General features: G+C 41.4%; 2 protein-coding genes across 6 annotated transcripts in view; both read right to left on the bottom strand.

Moving 5' to 3' along the window:
* mtmr11 (myotubularin related protein 11) overlaps positions 1-6998 on the bottom strand; it is a 42859-nt gene extending 35861 nt beyond the window's left edge. Inside the window, exon 1 of the mRNA XM_075466281.1 lies at positions 6321-6998. Coding sequence (XP_075322396.1) covers positions 6321-6377 — 57 coding nt within the window. The 5' untranslated portion in view covers positions 6378-6998. The remainder of the gene's footprint in view (positions 1-6320) is intronic.
* Positions 6999-16467: 9469 nt separating this feature from the next.
* otud7b (OTU deubiquitinase 7B) overlaps positions 16468-24607 on the bottom strand; it is a 50685-nt gene continuing 42545 nt past the window's right edge. For 2 of the 5 annotated variants that reach the window (XM_075466276.1, XM_075466278.1), the window contains exons 10-12: positions 23598-23715; positions 20833-20911; positions 16468-19456 (exon numbers count right to left, since the gene is read on the bottom strand). In XM_075466276.1, the coding sequence (XP_075322391.1) occupies positions 18011-19456; positions 20833-20911; positions 23598-23715 (1643 nt within the window). In that variant the 3' untranslated portion in view covers positions 16468-18010. The remainder of the gene's footprint in view (positions 19457-20832; positions 20912-23597; positions 23716-24607) is intronic. The other 3 variants (XM_075466277.1, XM_075466280.1, XM_075466279.1) reach the window with 2 other exon arrangements.

Genomic DNA, 24607 nt, shown 5'->3' with positions numbered 1-24607 from the left:
CATTAAGCCTCTTCTAAAGAAGAGCAGTCTTGATGCCACAGTACTGAACAACTACCGGCCCATATCAAACACAGTTGCCCATGCGATCTTATTACAGAGGTTAGAAGACTGGGTGGGAATCTCTGGTCGTGCTTTAAACTGGTTCAAGTCCCATCTGGAGGACAGGAAATATTTTGTTGAAACTGGTAACTGTGTCTCAGACCAAATGGCTGTGACCTGTGGGGTTCCCCAGGGGTCAATCCTGGGACCCATGCTGTTCAATCTGTACATGCTTCCACTAGGCCAGCTAATACGCAGCTATAATGTGTCCCATAGATATGTATAGAATGGCTAGATGTCTCGTCCGCATTGCTGGTAAACGGAGTCGAACTTCCGCAGATGGCCGCCATCTTACCACAGGCAGCTCTCTCGCCGACGACATTGTGTTGATGGTGAAACATTCAAACATTCAAGACATAACTTCCTTAATTCTCAAACGTTTAGGTTATTATAAACATCAAAGTAGTAAGCTAATTATCACACTACAGACGAAGTCCATATTTATTTTTTTAAATAAAAACGTAAATATTTCACGTTTATTTGCCCCATGACTCAACTTTATTTATCCCTTGGGATGACTCCCTCAGGGAAATTCAAGTCCCCAGTAGCTCCAAACACACACATAGGATCTCTATAAATCTAAAATAAAGTATAATATAGAATAATTAATATAATATAGAATTAATATAGAATAATCTAAAACAAAGTGTAAAAAAGAATACAGGCTATACAAGATATACAAAGTAAAGAGAGTTAAATAAAATAAGTTATAGCACTATGGTTGAGTTATTGCCCATATTGCACAACACTTGTGTTAATTACACATTGTATGCACATACCATAAATAGATAAGATATTGCACAGTAGTGACGTGAATTATTGCACAGATGACCGAATAAATAAAATATCGCACAGGGTCTTTTAGTCTGTAAAATAGTGTAAAATCGTCGCGATTTCTGTGAGATAAGAGTAATAGCGTCAGAGCAGATCACTTAGCGTAACTATGGTTACCTCAGGTTTGACTGTCTCCCGGACATCTCACCCTGTGGTAAGATGGCCGACTTGTGCGGACGTTCTAAACTCAGACGTAACACATCTAGCCATTCTATACATACCTATGATGTGTCCTACCACAACTATGCAGACGACACTCAGATCTACGTGTCACTGACGGCAGGAGAACACGGGCCTGTAGATACACTGTGTCGCTGCATCGAACAGATCAGTGTGTGGATGCAAAACAATTTTCTCCAGCTAAACTCAGACAAAACTGAAATCATTGTCTGTGGCCCACAGAAACAAAGAGAAAGTGTTATCAGTCACCTTGAGACTCTCTCTCTAAAACCTAACTATCAAGTTAGAAATCTCGGGGTAATATTGGACTCAGACCTGAACTTTAACAGCCACATTAAATCTGTAACATCAGCAGCTTTTTAGCATCTAAAAAACATTGCCAGAATTAAAGGAATAGTGTCTAAATCAGACTTAGAGAGACTGATCCATGCGTTTGTCTCCAGCAGGTTTGACTGCTGTAACGGCCTGCTCACTGAGCTCTAAACGGGCTGTAAGACAGCTGCAGTACATCCAGAACGCTGCTGCTCGAGTCCTGACTAGAACCAGGAAATACGACCATATTAGTCCAGTGCTCAGGTCTCTGCACTGGCTTCCTGTCGCTCAGAGAATAGACTTTAAAACAGCTCTGCTTGTGTACAAGTCTCTTCATGGTCAAGCGCCAAAGTACATCTATGACATGTTAGAGCCACATGAACCAACTCAGGCTCTGAGAACCTCAGGGAGGGGTCTCCTGCCTCAGGGAGGGGTCTGCTGCCCCAGGGAGGGGTCTCCTGCCCCAGGGAGGGGTCTCCTGCCTCAGGGAGGGGTCTGCTGCCCCAGGGAGGGGTCTCCTGCCCCAGGGAGGGGTCTCCTGCCTCAGGGAGGGGTCTGCTGCCCCAGGGAGGGGTCTCCTGCCCCAGGGAGGGGTCTCCTGCCCCAGGGAGGGGTCTCCTGCTGGGGCCCAGAGTCAGGACTAAACAAGGCGAGGCTGCGTTTCAGCTTGATGCTCCTAAAATCTGGAACAGCCTTCCAGAAGATGTGAGACAGGCCTCAACTCTGACAATGTTTAAATCCAGGCTGAAAACAGTTCTGTTTAGCTGTGCATATGACACCTGAAAGTATTTTATCTGCACTCTTTGCTTTTAAATGAATGAATTAATGATTATTATTAATGTTTTTTTTTTTATTTTTAATGATTTTATTGCCTTCTTGTGACTTTATGTAGCTGTAAAGCACTTTGAATTACCTTGTGTACGAATTGTGCTCTATAAATAAAATTGCCTTGCCTACTTTAAACCACAGGAAAGCTTATTCTGTGCTCAGTAAATCAAACAGCAATCAACACACGATGCCGTCTCATCTGTTAATCTTAACACCAACACAGTCGTCCATCTCGCCAAGTCTTGATTAAAGTCTTTAAAATGCTCCAGCAGTAGCTGTATCTGTAAATCACAGACACCCATCATGGCAGCCGTGTTAAAAACTATTCAGCAAACCAGCGTACCCGACTCCTTTCAGCCTGTGTTCACAACTCATGCAGCACAGGATGTGACAGCAAGTATTCATCAGTCACCGTACGGCCTGTCAGGGGAGTCTTGACGTGTCAGTTCCCCGTATTCTTCCTTTAAAAGGAGGGAGGGTTGATAAGCTGCGAGACAGAGTATGAAGACACTGAAATGTCAGATTTCTGAGTCCCTCAGCAGCCCTAAAACAGCTTTTATTTATAGATTTAAATGATCAGTAGCAGGTTATCGTCGCAGCTTAAACGGAAATCCAAAGCTGAACACTGAGCATCTTCGGGGGATTACATTTATCTCTCATATAGTGTTGTTTTTGACTGACTCTAAGCCTGCCAGCTCAGCTCCCCTGAGTGAGATTAACAGAGCCATTCGGCTCGCTGGAAACAGACAAATGGCCGTGTCTCCGCAGACCAGCCTTTTTCTGGTAGTGAATAGCGCTGCTGGTTAATTATCACCCGATGCCCGATCAATAGACTCTCTGAGAGGACCATAAATCTGCCTCGGTGTGAAGGAGAGTCCATTGTTTGGCGGTATGGGTGGAGTTTGGGTCCTGGGAGAGTGGGTGTGGGCGCCTGCTGGACTGACTGATGTCCCCGTCAGGCTTTCATCTTTTCATCAGGCCACTCTGATCGGCCCTCAGATGATCTCTCCTCTGGCATTTCTGCTTCTGTTGGGCTTTGTGCCGTGCGCCTTTCATGTCGACGGCTTCAAAGCTGGATGGGAGAGGCTGATACGAGTTAACCGGAGGCCTCAATGCGCCCGCCGTCCTGTCAAGGGGTAGCTGTGGAAATCTGACCGCAGGATGTGCAACACTGTGTTAAAGTCTGAAAACGCTCCTCAGTTCTTCACGTATTACCAGAAAAATGGGAATTAGATGCCGTGATTTACTGAAACATTTACTGAAACATGTGCAAATATATCTGGAAATACGATACAAGCTTTCTGTCCTTTCTTTAAGGAGTCTTCAGGAATAGTTCTCCAGGCTTCTTGAAGGACATCCCAAAGCTCTTCTTTGGATGTGGGCTGCCTTTTGTTGCGATCTCTGCCAACATGATCCCACACTGCTTCAGTAATGTTGAGCTCCGGGCTCTGGGGAGGATTCATCCCTCCATCAGACCTGCTGCCACTGATTTTCAGCCCACTTCTTGTGTCCTTTGGCACAGCTCAGCCTTTTCTCCCTGTTTCCCTTCCTTAAGAACGGCTTCTTGACAGCCACCCTTCCATGGAGCCCATTTCTGATGAGGCTTGGGCCAACAGCAGATGGATCAGCTGAAGCTCCAGATGCATCTCTCAGGTCTTTTCATTGACTTTCAGATCCTGTAGGTAGTTTTTCAGGCCTGACACTTCTTCTTTTGTCCTGTGAGGACACTCTACACACCATGCTGAGGTATGCCAGCTCTTCAGCTCTTCAGAGATGGCCTTGCTGTCTGCTGAACTGTGTTATTTGTTCGGTGGCTTAACGAAGAAAACACACACATTCCTCTGAAAATGTTCAGGTCCAAGGACCGGACTGAAAGTGAGTGAAGAAGAAAGACCTTCAGGAAGCCTTGAAAAGAGTTGCTCAACACCACTTTAAAAGATTAGAGCAAAGTCTGGCTGCTTGGAGGAAAATACAAAGAAACAAGGAGCGGCTCGAGTCTCTTTGAACATATTACACCGAGTAAAGTCCCAAACGTTAGCTTCAAGCTCCTCAGGACTGCTGCTTTTTCCTCGCCTTGAGTGAAATTATCGTCAAACTAAACCACATCACTTTGGACTAAGGAGACTTTAAAGGGGGGGGGGGGGCTTTTAGGCTTCTTAAAGGGATAGTTCGCCTCTTTTGACATGAAGCTGTATGACATCCCATATCAGCAACATCATTTCTGAACATCTTCTTACCCCCTGCTGCGTCCTGTGAGCAGAGTTCCAGCCTCGTTTTGGTGTTGATGAAAGTAGTTCCGGCTAGTTGGCTGGGGTTTAAAAAATAAAGCGTTTTGCTTCTCAAAACAATATGCGTTCAAAAGAGTAATACATTTGCATCACAAAATCGTTCTCCAGGAAAAAGTCAGACCTGTTTCACGGTGGTTACTGCTCTGTCTACACAGCAGGCAGTGATATGAAGGGAGAGAAAATAGGGCCAAGCGATTGTGAGGTCTGACTTTTTCCTGGAGAACGATTTTGTGATGCAAATGTATTACTCTGTTGAACGCATCTTGTTTTGAGAAGCAAAACGCTTTATTTTTTAAACCCCAGCCAACTAGCCGGACTACCTTCATCAACACCAAAACGAGGCTGGAACTCTGCTCACAGGACGCAGCAGGGGGTAAGAAGATGTTCAGAAATGATGTTGCTGATATGGGATGTCATACAGCTTCATGTCAAAAGAGGCGAACTATCCCTTTAAGAGAACTCAGTCGGGTCAGAATGATTAACGGGCTCGTTGTAGTTTGTGGCGTGCAGACGGGGAACACACCCCGACAGAAGAGGAGAAGATGCAACCCCCAAAAAATCCATCTGGTGCAGAACGAGCCCAGGATTGGCTTCAGTCTTACCACACGGTAAAGGAAGTGAAACCCTAGAGAGCGTGGGTGGCCTCGTTCTGATCGACCGTGCACATGCTCGCCGCTCTGCGTTACTACATCCCCGCCACAGCTACGCTCTCCTACTTTGGGACACGTGGGATTCTCCTGGAGCGCTGTGGGGCTTTTTTAAAAGTCTCACTCACTTCAGAGTGACGTTTACAAAAAAATATATATATATATAAAAATCCTGAGCTGTCCAACCACTGTCTCCATGGTGACAGCCAGATGTTGAGCAGCAACCCCCCACTCCACATGCAAGCCGAGCCACTGCCAAAGAGCCTGACCAAAGCAACACTGAGGCCCCGTCTGAACCTCTGAACCTCCTAATGGGGCAGCGCGACTTTAAAGATAATTTGAAATAGAGTAGCACACACCTCCAACATTTTAAAGCGACTCATTACAGCAGCGTGAGACCTTTAATAGCTCCGGCAGACAAAAGGCAGCAGTCCAAAGTGTTCAGTGTCAGGATGATGAATGTGCACCACAATTTAATCCCATATGGAGCGAGCCCCTGCTGCTGTGAGAAGTGATTAAGACCCCCCCTCCCCCACACGCCCCTCCAGTGGCCTTTAATTAGGCATGCTACCAATGAGACTGACATTATGTAGCCTCAGTGTAATTATGCAGACAGGAGGAAACTAAAGCTCAAAAACAACTAAAGAGAGTCCAGAAAGCTTCTCAGAGGAACATCTGAGTGGGTGGGAGGGGGGGGCTGCAGTGTTTAAATACAGCCAGGCCGCAAACTACCTGCTTTTACATTTATAACTCAGCCTTTTGAATGATGGCCGGTGACTCCTGCACCATAACACATAAAAAAAAAAAAGCCCCCTCATCACAGTCAGAGTAATGCTGACTGAAGCTCCCACAAAGCAGATGTGCACTTAAAACAGCCTTTGATTGGGTTCTGAAAATCAAAGTTCACCTGGAAATCATGGAAATCTCCAGTTTTCCTGATGGGAAAACTATGCAAATAAGCCTGTGAACAGATGTTCAATAAACACAGGAGGGGTCAAGTGAATAAAAACATCAGGAAATAGCAAAAGGAGCCTTTTTACCTCAGTTAAGAGTAACAAAGTGGCATTAAATCAACAGAAACACACACTGGAGTTAAGAAGTTAAAAGGCTGGTTAGCGTCAGTTAGCCTCACCTTGATATCTGGGAGCATTTGCCTCACTTTGAACGTGGTCTTGGATCCCGTCAACATTTTTGTTGTTGTTGTTGTTTTTTATAAAACGACGAATTTATCAGCGAAAGAGAAGCAGCATAAAGCCCACAGAGTAAAAACACTAGAAAAACTGGACGGTATCATAAGCTAACGGTCGCGAATTCGGCGTCGGCTTCAACCGAAAAATAACCGTTTAACCGAAAAATAGCCGTTAAACCGAAAAGAGCCGTTAAACCGAACAGAGCCGTTAAACCGAAAAAGAGCCGTTAAACCAAAAAAGAGCCGTTAAACCAAAAAAGAGCCGTTGAAGCGAAAAGAGCCGTTAAAGCGAAAAGAGCCGTTAAACCGAACAGAGCCGTTGAACCGAAAAGAGCCGTTAAAGCGAACAGAAAGGTCCGGGTCCGTCCAACGGCGGCCAGCCCGTGTCACCGGCTTCTCCAGCTGAGGTGTTCAGTGAGGACGAACAAACTATTTTGGCTCTTTTCATCGCTCTCCGCTCTGACAGCACACAGAAACCCCAGAGCACACCCTGCTGAAACCCACCGCCGGCCGTCACTGGACTGTAATAAACTGCTGTTAGTCACTAACGGAGAGATGTGCTCACGGCTACTGCCGTTCCCTGCCCATTTGGCTGTATTTGTTTATTCCTTCGCCATAGTGAAACACACTGGTGGAACAAAAAAAAAAAAAGGAGCAGCGGCGGTTGTGGAGCTTCTTAAAGAGACAGTGCATCTGGCCAAAATAACGTTTTTTTTATGGGTCTGGAATGGGCCACATTCAGGGCCGGCCCAAGCCTTTTTGGGGCCTTAAGCAGAATTTCATTTGGGCCCCCCTTACCATCACCTCAGCTCCAGATGCCTCATTATTCCATAGGCTACACTGTTATGTGTGTAACGGGCCCACAATCATTAGCATTATTTGTAATCATCTTACATTATACAGGTGTCATTCTTGTTTTTAACCTTAAGGGGATAGCAAACTCATAAATATGGTTTAATTAACTTCTACATAAAGAGTGATGTATAAGTATGGCTCATTAATTTAACTATTTGAAAGTAACATCAGCAGGCTGGAGACTGCATTTATAGTAAACACGTTAAATAGTTTAATTTCTTTCAGATGTGCAATGGTGTGCAAAATGTTCAAAATCCAAATACAAAAGAGAATCAAATGACATTCGCATTATCTTACAGAAAAATAAAGTTGTAATCAAAATTAAATACTTAAATAATAAATACAATACTTAAATAATTTTGCCCAACGGTGGCAGCAGCCAACAGGAGGCATAAATTAACCTAGGATTAGTATTTTGTCAAAAAAAAAAAATTTTCCTGGTGTAATACAATTTCGTTTAAATTATTCAATGTTATTTTAATTTCATGTATATATTTACTTTTTTATCACAACGTCTCGGTGCTCTCTGGGGCCCCCTGGTGGCGTGGGGGCCCAAAGCGACCGCGTAGTTGGCCTATGCCTTAGTTGGGCCGGCTCTGGCCACACTCCACCGGGAAATTGGATTCTGCTCACTGGAAGTTGGAGCAGCAACTTTTCCCGCTTTTTTCAGAAATCTTTGAACTCACCACCACTCAACACAATAGAAAAATGAGAAAAAAGTTGAGATGTTGCAGACAATAGGAAACCAAAACATCGTGCTTTGTCGCGTCAACTTTACTGTATTTGTTAATATACTTCTCTTCCTGCATTTCAGGCTTGCAACACATAAAAAAAAGTCAGGATGGGGGGGCAATTTAAGGCTACTCCTGAGGTTTAGAATATGCTGTTAGTTGATTTCAAACAGGTGATTGTAACCATAATTTGGTGCAAAAACATTTTTCATAAAAGGCTTTTTTTTAAGGGGGAAAGATGACCAGATGTCCAGATTCTCAACAAAGATTGGAAGTGTTTTGTATCTCTACCTCCACAGTGTGTGACACCATTAAACCATGAAAATAATATAGATGAATTTCAGTGTGTAAAGGACAAGGCAGCAGGCCTAAACTGGACAGCCGTTAACCTCTGATCCCTCAGACGGGATGCATCAGTCCCCATCATTCATCAAAAGCTGATAGAACTTACTAATTACTAATAACATTTGCACAAATATCATCATAGCACAATATAATGTAAATTATCCATATACCCTATATTTCTTATTGGTTCAGTCTGCTCAGTTCAATTTATTTTTACCTTTATTGTTAAATGTACAAATCTGTTTTTATTTAGTTTACTGATGTTTATTATTATTATTATTATTATTACTATTATTATTATTTACCCTACTCTTCATACATACTCTTCATATAGATTTGTATATAGCTGATGTTTATTCTCTATTTTTATTCTATTTATTTGCTTGTTTTTCCTTAATTGTTTACTTATCTTTTATACTGTACGCTGTTGCAACTCAATAATTTCCCAAATTGGGATGAATAAAGTACTTATCTATCTATCTATCTATCTATCTATCTATGTGGACAAGGGGTTACTGTGGGAAACCTTTGTCAAGCACTACAATACAGAGTTATATTCATAAATGCCACTTCAAACCCTACTGTGCAAAAAAAAAAAAAAGAAAAAAAAGAAGCCGACGTGTGCTGTGGTCAGAGCCATCAGTGTTCCAGATCTTTGTTGGAAGAAACGGAGCAAAGAGCCAAAGGAGCATCCAGCCTGCTGTCAGCACCCAGTCCCTGCAGCCAGGCTCTGGGATGGGATGGGCTTGGATCAAGGCCCCAATGAGCAAAGCTTCAGGACCACATCTTTTCCAGGGACGTCCGTGCACTGTCCAAGCAGAGCATGGAAAAGCACATTCTGCACACGTTCCAAAGGCCCGGCTGAGGACTGAATCATGAACACCTGAAAATCTTTATCGTTCAGTAAACTCTATGTCAGAACATCTTTAAGTATGAGAAGGAATGGCAACATCACAAAGTGGTAAAAACCATATAATCTCTACTTTTGGAGGAATTTGTTGCAGGCCTGAGATGCAAAAATTGAAGCAATGAAATAAGTGTAAGTAAAAGTAAACTTCTTATTCCAGTCTTTTTATTCTGCGGCTGTAGGCTTACATGTATATTTTGCACTTAGAATATCGCCTAAATTGCATAACAACATACATCAGTACACTAGTTAAAGCACTAAACAGACTATTTGTTTGATCTTTTGTGTTGCTGCTGCAGTTTTAATTCAGATTAGCTGTATGAAAAAGGGTTTATATGGTCTGTGGCTGGTGGATAAACACCAGGTATCTGCATCCTTTATCACACACCTGGCAGATCTGTTTGTTTTTAAAGTAAATTTGATTAAAGGTTCCACCGGTAATTGCTGTCTTGACCCGTTTGGCTATGAATGATGTCTGTAGAGTATAACAAAATGAGGAATCAGATGCTTCAGTTAAGCAACCAACATCCAAAAAAAAACAAAAAAAACATTCTGATGCAGCAAAACATCCCCCAAAAGAGAAAAAAAAGCAACTTATTACCAAACTCAGCTGTGCTAATTCAGCGTTTACAGCCTCTTTTTGTACCTTCTTCTGATCCTTTGGCCACTCCGAACAGGGACCTCTTCTCTCTCATCCAGGCTGGAGGTCTCAGAGCACCAGCAATTTGCTTTCAGGCAAACACAGGAGGTCAGTTTCGAAGAAATTCCTCTCCAGGAAGAAAAAGGGAAAGTTCAGCTAATCCTGAGCGACACTTAGCCCCGCCGGACAGCTGAGGAGAACTATAATAGAGAGGTCTGGATTTTTTACCACATGGGAAACTGTTCAATATTACATTAGGGTCTCCGATTTCTCTAATACATAAAACAGACCCAGACACAGGACCTTGCATCATCTGAGCTGGAGTTATTCACCAATGTATAATGCAACAAGGTTAAGGCAATACAGAATTACATAGACGACAAATAAGTCGCTTTTTTCACCTTCATCTGCTGGATTTATTTGCCTTGAAATGCCGCCATGTTTTTCATGTCTCTGCTGCACCACTTTGATGAGAAAATCAAACTTTTTGGAGATAAATGATGGCACCACTGAGGCTGGTTGTGATTCTGTGACTCCGGCAGGACAGATGTTCTCTGGGTGCCGTCCAGCTACCCTTACATCAGACTTAAAACAGCTAAACCCTTTGAGAAGTGTTTGTGCATCTTGAAAAATGTCCTCGGCGGTAACGGCTACAAGGCCAAAATGAGAGATTTTAGGCCTAAAAATTAGTCTCTGAGTCGATAACAGTGAGTTATGCTGACGAATGGAGAACCTGTCCTCAAACATGTCAGAAATGAAGATGCTACATCAATTTCTGTCATAGCAATAACAGGCAACCTCTCCAGGGAATAGTCAGAACCCAAACTATTCCTAACAGCGGCTTAGTATGGAACCATAAGACTGACAAAAGAATCACAAACCTGTGGAAGAAGAAGAATAAATGAGGATATATATATATATACGGTATATTCAGAAAGGAATGAAGACATAAATTAATGAACAAATAAAGAAAAGAACAATTAAAACTATTTTTTCATGCTTTTTCCCCATTTATCCCTGCATATACTCAAAATAAATCATTTTTGTTGTATGTAAATATTTAAAAAAAAAACAGTAGTTTAATTTATATCAGTCTATAAACAATTTTATGTCACTTTATTTTTTATACTTTTTCATTTATCTGTTTTTTGCTCTGAGACAATCGGGTATGTGGTTGAGTTGTGTCTACTTCCTGATTCTGATCTGTGTTTGACGTACGACACCAAAGCTTTAATTAACCGTCAACCAAAAACTTACCAAAAAAGGAAAAGAAAAGAAAGGCAAAAAGTTGCCAAAGTATCTTGGTACACTTTGAAGATGATGATTTATTGCTGTTGCACGAGCTGCATGAAAAATCCTGCAGCATGAACAGGAATTTGAGTTGTAGACCATCTGATTGGTTCAGAGGAGTGAGGCCAACTAGAGCTCAAAGCTGATTGGATCAGAGCAGTGGCAGAGAAAACTATACCTCAAAGCTGATTGGATCAGAGCAGAGAAAACTATAGCTCAAAGCTGATTGGATCACAGCTAAACAAGAGAGAAAAGCAAAGACAAAGAAATGACAAGAAAGTACAAAAACAGAAATAAAAAGTTAAAAGAATGAGGGAAATTAGAGGTACTATTTTATATACTTGTGTAAAAATATATACAGAAATAAATGTGGAAATAAAATGTTTGGTTTTGTTGTCTCATTTACAGATTTATTCTTTTTTGTGGTACTGATTTTAAAGCTTTGGTTGTGATTGTGTAACAAATAGAAAGTACAGCAGCTTCTAAGATGGAAGAGGCTAAAAAAAAAACCCGTAATAAAACTAAAAATGACTTTCATTTTGGGCTCATTTCATTAAATCTAAGAAAGTTTTACTTTTTTGTTGCCTTGTCTGATCCACCAGGAGCCTTTCTGCTCAGAAAATGATTATAATAGATGTTCTCAAAGGTGTTAGTCCACACATACGACATCACGACTTTAGTTTAAAACAGATGTTTTTTTACTGTAGACTTTCAGTTATGCTTTCTGAACAAATTCCAAAGAAGTGATTGCATTGTTGTGGCTTTCATGACAAAAGAGTCGTCAGATAAATAAAAAGTCGCTCGTGAAAAAAGGCAAAAAGAAAGCAAGCATAAAAATCCTTGAAATACAACGAGAATTTATTCAAACGGTGCAAAAAATAATTATAATAATAACCTAACATAAAATCTGATGTTCTTTCTATCCAGATTGCACTGTCACACAGCCTTGGGGGGGGGGGGGGGGGGGGGGGGCTCTCCTCACGAAGGAAAAATAAAATTAGAACGATAAAAAAAAAAAAGAAAAACAGAAAAAATCAAGTTCAAATAATGCACAAATTTGGTAACATGTTTTTCGCCATATACATGCAACAGTTCCAGTCCCATGCAACTCGAAGTATTCCATGTTAAACGTCATCAATGATGAAACGACAGTGTTGTACAATATATAAAAATATATCAGGCCAACTTATTCTGAGCCATTTTCTCTTCCGGTTTGGAGGAAATCAACCGAGTCGACGAAAACGTGACGTTTCAGCGTAGCTGCGGAGTTTAAAAAGTAAACGTATTTAAAAACAAACAACTAAAAGCCAGACTGCGAGACCATTAGCCGTGTGAGAAAGAACATCCTAAGTTATCTCAGCTAAACTTTCCACAAGGAAACCTATTTAAAAAAATAGCACTATTAATATATATATATATATATATATATATATATATATATATATATATACATACACACATATACATATATATATTTATTTATTTTTTCTCAAATTGTTTGAGGAAATTAGTTCGTAACGAAGGAGCCTCACGTATGAAAAGGCCCTTCTGGGGGTTTCCTTCAACAGTAAGAATGTCTCATTCTGGTTAACAGATTCTTCCCCGAATCCAGGCTCTTACAAGCTTATTATCCAACAATATACATTCTTACCCTTTTAAAAACACTGTAAAACTTCGGGCTTACAAAAATAAGTCGGAACATATTTGTACAACCTCTCCACCGCTTTTTTTTTTGTTTTCTTCTTCTTCTGAAATCTTTAAATACAAAAAAAGTCTTCGTAACCTGTAAAAGTCTGATGTTTTTGGAGGCATCTGTTTCACCGCAGAAATAAAAAGATAAAAAGAACAAAAACCATGAGAAAAAAAAAAAGAGAACCGACGGTCTGTGAGCTGATCGTTCCTCTGGAGGAAACACAAACAGGAATTATCTTCCCAAAACTATGAAAACATTTAATGGGTTTCAACATTCACACAGCAAATGTTAAGTTAGGAAACGGTGAAGTTTGAGTGTTTTATTGTGATCACAAAGCACGGCAGAAAGAGTCCCTCCTTCTTTAAGCAGCAACTCTTAAATACAAAGTGTTAAACTCGCTCTGCTGAGCATTTCCCCTCATCATTTTGGTTAGTTTAGTCTGTAGTTGGGTGGAGGTCAGGAGCAAACACAGAGTTAAAAAGGAAAACAACAGCGCCCCCAACTGGGCAAGGCAGTGAATTGCATACTGAATTGTGCTTTTCTAAGAACCTCAAAGAAAAAAGAACAAAAAAAAACGTAGTGGAGCAACTAGAGTTGTTCCCACAAACAGGAATCCAACACCATGGCTTATCTGAGGGGAAATAATTACACGTTTAAAGTAATTTAGTAGTCATTTCGAAGGAAGACTCTGACTGAAGCGCTCCATTATCAACTTATTTATACTCCTCACTAACAGGATAACAGAATTCGATCAAAAGCAGCGGATGTCTGAGGATAAATGCTGAAAAAAGGCAACCGAGACGCTGAGTTAGTCAGTGATGCTGGAGGTGGAGTTTTAAAAATAAAAGCCTCCAGCCCGTGCTCATTATTCTGCAGAGACCATCCAGGGACGACCAGGCGCTTTGAGAAAAAGTCAAACTTATCTAACGTATCGATGCACATCTAGAAAGTGCTTGAATTGTGCAAAAAGTTTGGATCAGACAGAAAAGGACACCCAAAAGGAAAGAAAGCGCCTGGAGTAGAACTTCTGGATTTGCAGCGAATGACGAGACCGATAAACATTAAAAGGAAGTTTTGTTTTGCTCAGGAAACCAGGGACGCAAAACTTTAAAGTCAAATTTTTCGGGAAGTTACGAGGTCGTAAGAAACAGTCGTTTTCAGATAAATCTCGACAAAAACGAGGCCATGTTCACATCTGGCATCAACTGCGTTCTCTGAGTGATCGATCAGAAGTGGACAGATGTACATACAGATGTAAATACAGATGTAAATACAGCTGTAAATACATCTGTAAATACAGATGTAAATACAAATGTAAATACAGATAAATACAGCTGTAAATACATCTGTAAATACAGATGTAAATACAGATGTAATTACAGATGTAAATACAGATAAATACAGCTGTAAATACAGATGTAAAATACATATGTAAATACAGATGTAAATACAGCTGTAAATACAGCTGTAAATACAGATGTAAAATACATATGTAAATACAGATGTAAATACAGCTGTAAATACAGATGTAAAATACATATGTAAATACAGCTGTAAATACAGCTGTAAATACAAATGTAAATACAGATGTAAATACATATGTAAATACAGCTGTAAATACAAATGTAAATACAGATGTAAATACAGCTGTAAATACAAATGTAAATACAAATGTAAATACAGATGTGAATACAGATGTAAATACAAATGTAAATACAGATGTAAATACAGATAAATACAGCTGTAAATACAGATGTAAATACAGCTAAATACAGATGTAAATACAGCTGTAAATACAGATAAATACAGCTGTAAATACAGATGTAAATACAGCTAAATACAGATGTAAATACAGATGTAAATACATCTGTAAATACAGATGTATTTACATCTGTAAATACAGCTGTAAATACATCTGTAAATACAGATGTAAATACAAATGTAAATACAGATAAATACAGCTGTAAATACAGATGTATTTACAGCTGTAAATACAGCTGTAAATACATCTGTAAATACAGATGTAAATACAGATGTAATTACAGATGTAAATACAGATAAATACAGCTGTAAATACAGATGTAAAATACATATGTAAATACAGATGTAAATACAGCTGTAAATACAGCTGTAAATACAGATGTAAAATACATATGTAAATACAGATGTAAATACAGCTGTAAATACAGATGTAAAATACATATGTAAATACAGCTGTAAATACAGCTGTAAATACAGCTGTAAATACAGCTGTAAATACAGATGTAAAATACATATGTAAATACAGCTGTAAATACAGATGTAAAATACATATGTAAATACATATGTAAATACAGCTGTAAATACAAATGTAAATACAGATGTAAATACAGCTGTAAATACAAATGTAAATACAAATGTAAATACAGATGTGAATACAGATGTAAATACAAATGTAAATACAGATGTAAATACAGATAAATACAGCTGTAAATACAGATGTAAATACAGCTAAATACAGATGTAAATACAGATGTAAATACAGCTAAATACAGATGTAAATACAGATGTAAATACAGATGTGAATACAAATGTAAATACAGCTGTAAATACAGCTGTATTTACATTTGTATTTACAGTTGTAAATACAAATGTAAATACAAATGTAAATACAGATGTAAATACAAATGTAAATACAGCTGTAAATACAGCTGTATTTACATTTGTATTTACAGTTGTAAATACAAATGTAAATACAAATGTAAATACAGATGTAAATACAAATGTAAATACAGATGTAAATACAGATAAATACAGCTGTAAATACAGATGTAAATACAGCTAAATACAGATGTAAATACAGCTGTAAATACAGATAAATACAGCTGTAAATACAGATAAATACAGCTGTAAATACAGATGTAAATACAGCTAAATACAGCTGTAAATACAGATAAATACAGCTGTAAATACAGCTAAATACAGCTGTAAATACAGATGTAAATACAGCTAAATACAGCTGTAAATACAGCTGTAAATACAGCTAAATACAGATGTAAATACAGCTGTAAATACAGATGTAAATACAAATGTAAATACAAATGTAAATACAGCTGTAAATACAAATGTAAATACAGCTAAATACAGATGTAAATACAGATGTAAATACAGCTAAATACAGATGTAAATACAGATGTAAATACAGCTGTAAATACAGATAAATACAGATAAATACAGCTGTAAATACAGATGTAAATACAGATAAATACAGATGTAAATACAGATAAATACAGCTGTAAATACAGCTGTAAATACAGCTGTAAATACAGATGTAAATACAGCTAAATACAGATGTAAATACAGCTAAATACAGCTGTAAATACAGCTAAATACAGATGTAAATACAGATGTAAATACAGCTAAATACAGCTGTAAATACAGATGTAAATACAGCTAAATACAGCTGTAAATACAGATGTAAATACAGCTAAATACAGATGTAAATACAGCTAAATACAGATGTAAATACAGCTAAATACAGCTGTAAATACAGCTGTAAATACAGATAAATACAGCTGTAAATACAGATGTAAATACAGCTGTAAATACAGATGTAAATACAGCTAAATACAGCTGTAAATACAGAACACTGAACAGAAGCCTAACACTGTCCTGGGACCCAGTGACTGATCGGACGGGAGGCTTTCCCCAGAATGCAAACAGTGTCCAAACTCAGAGGATGAATCATTGGCAGAAAGCTTCCCGCTCGTCCTTTGTGTTCAGCTGTGCTGGCAGCTGCTCCGTCCACCCAATCTGTCCCGAGGGTCCCCGGAGTCGCCTTTTTAACGGGCCTCGGCCCCAACGAGCTCATTTACAGCTACTGCATGGGGAAAATATGAGGATGGCACAGCTGCCATCCGATGGGAAATTTGTGTGGGAATATATCCGAATAAAGAAAAAAAAAAAAGGGAGTTGTGTCATTTAGCTAAGCTTTGATAACTGTATCGTAAAATGATTTGCATCCATCACAAGAATCTCATGACGCATATGTGCTCCTATTCAAGGCGTGTGCGTTCTTTTAAAAAGAGCCGTGTGGACACCGAGCTCCGTTAAGATCAATAAGAACTGATTCCATTTCACTTCCTTCATCTCACATCTGGGCAGATTAAAATAAGAGTGAAAACAAACTGAATGCGTTAGAGATCTGACTCTCGGCTGACTGACGGGATCACTCAGGAGCGCGCGTTAAAGCCGGGTGTGATCGCACACGCGCGTGGAAATGTGTCGCTTTGCATCGCTGACCTTTGACCCTGAAGTGGGAGAAAAAAACAAAACACACAAACGATTCTCACAGAAACGGGAAGACCTCGAACAAAGAGAAACGTTCCAATAAAGACGTAAAAAAGAAAACTCTGAACCCGGCTCTGGGAACGGGATCGTTGCCTTGGCTCCGGCTGATAAACTCAACCCGTTCTCAGAAGGCTGACATCTTCGTGAATCGGAAAAGTAGCGGACAACGCACGGACGTGTACGACTTTGCATTCTGTGGCGTTAGCACCGCAGCAGCCCGTGGTTTCAGTCCGCGACTTGGCGAGGACGAACTCGCCGTTTCCCAGAGGTACGTTTGATGCGAGCAGTATCTGCGTAACACTGAAATGACCCTTAATCACCTAAGCCGAACATTATTACAGACCCCGTACGGAGTGGAGACTCGTGCCTTTTACAGCTTGTGCTTGCGTTGCTCGGCGTGTGTGTCGTAGTGCGAGCGGAACGTGGCGTGTGCGGTATGTGTGCATGTTGCTTAGTGTCATGTACGGCGCCTGCCGTATACATTCTCTCCACTAGAGGGAGACAGCAGCGAGGCGTTCGACTCTTACGAGGGAGGAGGGCCTGTAGTTTACACACACACACAAACACACTCATACACAACACCTGCATAAGAGCCACAGCAAAATGTAACAGAAGTGCAGTTAGTTTATTCTGTGGTCTAACGGGGGAGCCAGAAAGCCCCCCGTTTACTCCGACTCCCGTCACAGGAAACGACGCAGCTTTAAAAAAAGGAGGAGAAAGACTGCCGCCTTCTTTCTCTCGTCCTTTCAGAGGCTGCTCTGCTCCAGTCGCTGTTTTTTTTTTAATTGAAACACAAAAAAAAAGGCCACTCTTCAAAAATCCCAGCCCCACAGCCGGGCGGGTTCAGAACCTGTGGATGGCCGGCTCCGGCTCCCTCTTCTTCAGCTCTTCTCTGTAGCAGTAGGAGCAGTAGTTTCCCGTCTCGGGGTGTCCGTAGTAGGTGCAGCTGGGCGTCCGGCAGCGGCTGGACTGCAGGCCGCTCAGGCCGCCCGCGCTGCCCAGCGAGTAGTGTCTAACCGGGGGCTGCCCGCCCCGAGGGTCCAGGCTGGAGCTCAGGTCCCGGAAGCCGTTGGTGTAGCTCCCGCCGACGGGTTCGGCCCCGGGGTAGTCCGGGGGGTCGAACTCCGGGGGGTACGAGGGGGCGACGCGGGAGGGGCTGAGGGAGTTAGTGTACTGCAGATGGGAGGGGACGCCTTGTGTGGCGGGGCAGTGCCGGGGGAGCGTGGCGTACGAGGGGAGGCCCGGGTACGAGGCGGCCGGAGAGCCGCCGGCCAGCTGGCGCCGGGTGTCCAGGTAGCTGTGCATGTGGAGGTGCTGCGTCAGGGGGGCCGCGGCGGGGGGCTGGTCTATGAAAGAGGGCCGAGGGATGGGAACCACAGCGTACATGGAGGGACTCAAAGGAGCCGACTTGAGCGGGTTGAAGGAAGGCAACGAGTTCTCCGACAGCTCCTCTTTGGCCTCGTACGGCCGGTAACTCGGCTCGGCGCCGCCCGCCGCCTCCTTCTTGGACGGCTGGTTGATGTTATTGGCGCCTTTCCTCTCGGCGTCGCGGCGCTGCTGCTCCTGCTCCGCCCGGAAGCGTTCCTCGGCGTCGGCGAGGTAGCGCTGGATCATCTCCTCCTGGAAGGGCTGCCGGTTGCTGGTGGCCAGCAGGCTGGCGAAGACGAATTTCCTCTCGCCCTGCATGGCGGCCCGCAGGATGCCCAGGCTGACCTTCACGTCGGCGCTGTACTTGTAGTTCTCGCCCTCCGTGCTGCTGCCGCCGCTGCTGCTCATGCTGCTGCCCGTCCCCACCAGGCGCTCGCTGCCCGAGGACGGGGAGCCTTTCCCAGAATCCTCCGAGGCCTGGGCCGAAGGCGAGCTGTCTTTGCTGCCCTTCCTCGCCCGAAACGAGCCCTTCTTCTTCTCCCCGGCCTCCTGCTTGGCCCCGCCCGCCCCGGCGTTCTTTCCCGTCATCAGCCCGCCCACGTTTTTCTTCAGCTTGCTCCCGAGGCTCTTGCCAAAGCTGCCGAGCTTGTTGGCCACAGAGTCCGCCCTCTTCTTGTCTTTATCCTTCTCCTTCTTGGTTTTGTCCTTCCCTGACGCGCTGCTGGAGGAACTGGAGGAAGAAGAGGAGTTGTTCTTGGCCAGAGACCCGCTCCCGTTCACCGCCGATGCCGTGGTGGCGTCTCCGTTGCCGTTGGAGCTGCTGCTGACCGACTCCTTGTCCGACTCTCCTGAGTCGGGAGGCGTTCTGGCGTCCTCTCCTGCCGAGGCGGTGGGAGACTCCGGCTGGGCCAGTGGGGCCTGCTGAGAGGGATAAAAACAAAAAGACATCTTCAGGTCACTGAACAAGTGAACATTCATGAGACAGAGTTTAGTTTTCATGAAGTAGAGGTATCAGGAAAAAATGTCAAAAGAGTGATTCATAGAGCGGTTTCTGTTCCCACAGATGACTCAATGTCCAGGTGTCAGGGCTGGGAGAGTTAACTCGTTAATTATTTAACGCTGACAAATATTTTATTGCGCATAAACGCAGGTTTTATTTATTTATTTTTAATTTTAAAAATAAAAAATAATAATAATTTGGGTAATTAATGGATAGGAAAGGGGGGGCAAAAAACCCACTACGCCACGGACCCTGTTTTATTATTTATTTTATTATTGTAAAAGTCTGTCGCTCACAGGCTTTTATTTTGTAAAAGTCTGCTGCTCACAGGCTTTTATTTTGTAAAAGTCTGCTGCTGTCTGCTGTGGAACAGGAAAAGAAAGTAATCGTCGGATCCACCAAACATGGAGAAGGGTACGGAACTTTTACTCGGCCATTTTCATTTTAAAGTTCTTCCAGACGGCGGAGTCGACAGAACCAAAGTCATCTGTAAACACTGCCAAGTTGAATTGTCTTCTCAGCGTAGTAGTTCCAGTCTAAAATATCACTTAAAGGCAAAACACACAACTGATAGCAGCAAGTCATTCAAGGAAACAGACAGTGGAGCGAGGCTTCTACATAAAAACTACAGAAAGATGCTGATGTTAAAGTGTGTTTGCACAACAAATGTTATGGCACTTTCATTCATATGGCAGCACATTTAAAATAAAACTAAATGCTAAAAGCTATACACTACTTTTGGATTCATTTTTGGATTTTGCGTATAAATGCGATTAATGGTCATTAATCAGAGAAATCATGTGATTAATTAGATTAAACATTTTAATCGTTGCCCAGCCTTAATCTTTTCACATCTACCAACAAACTGGAGGCACTTAAATAAAGAATGGTTTATTCGGACATGGCAGGACGGACACCAGCTACTGATCCTGTGGTTAACTGCATCCTGTGGCACGAGTAAAGGAACCTCTGTGCTGCCACAGAACCATGAAGTTTGTCCCTGTGTTGGTATGAAGGACACAAGAGGACCTTTGTCCCTCTGAGCATGGCGTGGCTCTGTGACCCAACCTGCAGCCTGTTTTCCACACATGTTCATGAACAGCAGGCGGGACACAGCTGCTCTGATGGAAAAGGAAAGTAATCAAAGTGGCTGTAACACTCGGTGTCCCTCAGCTCCTCGGATTATGTCGGGATTTGGTTCCATTTCTTGGAATCCTTGACTATTTTTGAGCCGAACAAACTTCCTGTAGTCTGAGCTGGTTTAAGTGGTTTGAGTTGCAAACACGTTGTTTATTACCTCGCAGGGCAGTGGCAGCCAGGCCACCGTCAGGTAAGTGTGCAACATCTGGAGCTTGGCCTCCAAAGAAAGAGCAACACTGGAACAAAAAAAGACAACAAAACAAGTTACAAAGTGGAAATACACGATTAAACAACTTAAAATTGGTTTGAAATAAATCGTTTTTCAGTGTTTTCACCCACCAACTTCTTTGTATTTTGAAAACAAAGCAATGCAACACACCCAGAGGGAGTCGAGAGGCAAAGAAAGAAGTTTAAAGGGCATGGAAGAATGTTCTGGAAGATTCAGAAATCATCAGCAGATTAACTGCTGACAGGTGAGCATCCAGCAAAGGTTTAGTGGCTCACCACTTTGTGCCAAACTCCATCAGAGAAACGTCACTAGGCCTTTCAGCATCTACAGAGCAGAATACTCTGAAAAGATTCAGGGAGTCTGGGGGAAACCTCAGAGTGGAAAGGCAAAAAAAAAAAAAGTTTAAAAAAAAAATAAATAATCTATTTCTAAAAACAAAAATCAGTGTAAATAAAATTCAACTTCAAAAAATTCAATGAAAAAAAATTCAATAGAATAAAATTCAATGGAAAAAAATTCAAAGGAAAAAAATTTTTTGTTAAAAAACATTCAATGGAAAAAAATTCAATGAAAAACAATTCAATAGAATAAAATTCAACTTAAAAAAATTCAATGGAAAAAAAATTCAATGGAAAACAATTCAATAGAATAAAATTCAAACTTCAAAAAATTCAATGGAAAAAAAATTAAATTTAAAAAAATTCAGTGGAAAAAGAACCAGACTCAACATCCGGGTAAACAGGGAGAAGCAATCGATCTCTGTCTCAATTCATCCAACGGCAGCCAATCAAGTTACACACAATTTTTTTTTTAGATGTTGAATTTTTTTTACACTGATTTTTGTTTTTAGAAATTGATTTTTTTTTTTACACTGTTGGTTTTTTAAATTCAAAGTCTGATTTTGATGCTGTAAAAATTCAATATTAGAAATTCATATTCGAACTCTAATGGCACAGAAAAACTTCCATAAGCGTGGCTTCACACACACAGAGTGTGTGAGCTCCACTGGCCTGCCTGCAGTCCACATCTGTCCACATCTGTCCACATCTGTCTCCTGCTGAACATGTACGGAGCATCATGAAGAGCCGAACCAGGCAACAACAACCAGGGACCGCTGAGCAGCTGAAATCTGGGATTCAGCACGAATGGACCCAGATTCCTCTGAAAAACTGCAACAATCAGCGTCCTCAGTTCCCAAAGCGTTAAAGGAAGCTGCTGGAACAGGATGGGAAACAGCACTCTGGAACAGCTTTTACTGAGTGTTGCTGCTCCAGATTCTACTTTTGGTTCTGTTTCCTCAACACAAAGAAGTTCAAAATCAAAACGACAGGAAGGGGGCTCGTATGAATACCGTGTTTGAGTGTTTTACGGTGCGATTTCACAGGGTAACGTCTTTACCAAACAGAAGCTACGAGTTTGATTCTATATTCTATTAAACATCTAATGTGCTCCCAGGGAAACCGAGGAGATTCAGTCATCAACTCTTAGAAATAGAATAGAAAAATACTTTATTCATCCCCCAATGGGGGAAATTCAAAGTAGTCAAGTAGCTCAAAAAAATATTAATATTTACAATGATTGTATATTAACAACAACAATAATAATACCTTAAAGCAGCATTTAGAGTTAAAATAAGACACAATGTTAGCAGGATTTGGTGGTCATAAATGTGGGCCTCTTCAAATCTAGGCTGAAAACCTACTTATTTAGGATTGATAACACTTTAATCTTATTTTATCTTATTCGATTTTGTTGTATTTTATTGCTTTCACTGTTCTTTTATTGTTTTTTATTTGTTTTTACTCCTTCTTCTCTTTATTTATCACCTGCTGTAAAGCACTTTGGCCCACCGTAATGATCGTCTGTAAAGGTCTGCAGAAATAAAGTACTTTTACATAAATGTTAACTGAAAATAAGTGATTAAAGACTAAAAGAGCTGTTGGCTAAAAAGGCAAATCTTTTCCCTCGGTGACCTTTCCATAACAATGTTAACAGCCACTTGTGTAACATCATCTCTGCCCACCGTTCCACGTGAATAAGACACTCAGAGTCAACAGCAGCTGACGCGAATAAGGTGGAAGGATGTTTGTTTGTTTTGTTTTTTTCCTCCAGAGCTTCTATTTTTGGGCTCGCTCCTCCTGATTCATTCAGAGAAGGAATTTAAAGCTAATCTTATGCCAGAGAGTGTCGCTAATCTGGAATCCGGGGTCAATCCCTTTCACGTTAAAGGGACAGCTGCCCGTCAGCCGAGGACATGCTAACGTTGCTAACGTTGCTGGGTTCAGATTCACCAACGTTAGTCCGGAGCGGATCGAAAACACGACATTCATTCATAGTTATTGTGTGTTGGTAGTATTTCCTCCCTTTGGTGAAATATTCACTTTACAAGTTGCCCTGTTGTCGTCTTTTTTAGGGATGTGTAACCAAACTTTCGAGCGTTTGTACCGCTTGGGCGCCATGTTTACTGTTGGCTGCACTGGACTTCATTCATGGACGTCATTGGCGCCCACTGGAATCGATAAGGGAATCGTTTGCTAAATCGCCAAACGATTCCAAGGAATTGAAACACTGGGAACCGGTTCTCAACAAGAACCGGCTTTCGATTCCCATCCCTACACGCTTGTGAACATTTTTGACCCAACAGGGACGTTAAACAGCACATCCGAGACCTCCCCTGGAATGGTTTTCTTTACCTGGCCAGCATCACGTTGTCCGTGTCGTCCTTTCCCCACTCCCAGTCCTTCCCGGGATCCACAGCGAAGTGCAGCGGCAGCATTTTGTGCTCCGAGTCCGTGAGCGGAATCACAACTGCTGGTGGAGTCGAGGAGAAGAGAAACATCGCTGCTTTTAGGACACTTCAAACTCCATATTTTAAATTTTGTCTTTATTTAGGATCGTTACATGTAGGGTTGCCAACCGTCCCTTGAAAAACGGAATCGTCCCGTATTGAGCTGAAAAGGGACGCACTTTGTCCCGTATTACTGTGAGAATCTAAAAATAGGCAGTATCATGCCAATGGAAATGAATAACAGGGGGCTGTATATGAAAATGTACGGTGAACTTTTTCCCAGGCCCTGTCCTGCTCTGTGACCAATGAGCTGACAGCATATTCACACATGAGAATACGCTGTCGGCTCATTGGTCGAGGAGTTACTGAGAAGATAGCGGAAGACAACAAATTAACATTTAAGCAGTGGTGGACAAAGTACTCAACTCCAATACTTGAGTCAGTATTGATACTCATGGTCAAATCTTACTCAACTACAAGTAAAATTTGCTCAAAATTAAGTTAAAGTACTGAAGAACTTACTTTTAAAAGTACAAACTACATTTTCTAATATCAGTACATTGCTGTTTTGTTTTCTGAATGCTCTTACAGAACCATGTAACTCTCTGAAACCACTTAATGTAGACTTTTTGCACCACTCTGCTACAAAATAACAACAACACAGCAACTATGAGCTAACAGGGCAATAGTACTTTTACTCAAACAGGGGGAAAAACATTTTTTCATTCATTCGTCTTAAAGTATTGGTGAAATAAAGACACAGGTCAAAAAAAAAAAAATAATGAACTTCTCCTTTAAGAAAGATACTTATTTTATTCAGTTAATTTAGTTTTTTTATATTAAAGTGAATTGCTGGATAATAATTAGTTTTCCAGGTGTTCATGTCACTCAAAAATATGCATCTAATTCAATTCA

This window comes from Odontesthes bonariensis, chromosome 5 (assembly GCF_027942865.1).
Source record: "Odontesthes bonariensis isolate fOdoBon6 chromosome 5, fOdoBon6.hap1, whole genome shotgun sequence".
Lineage (NCBI taxonomy): Eukaryota > Metazoa > Chordata > Actinopteri > Atheriniformes > Atherinopsidae > Odontesthes > Odontesthes bonariensis.
This window is presented reverse-complemented; position numbering and strand designations above follow the sequence as displayed.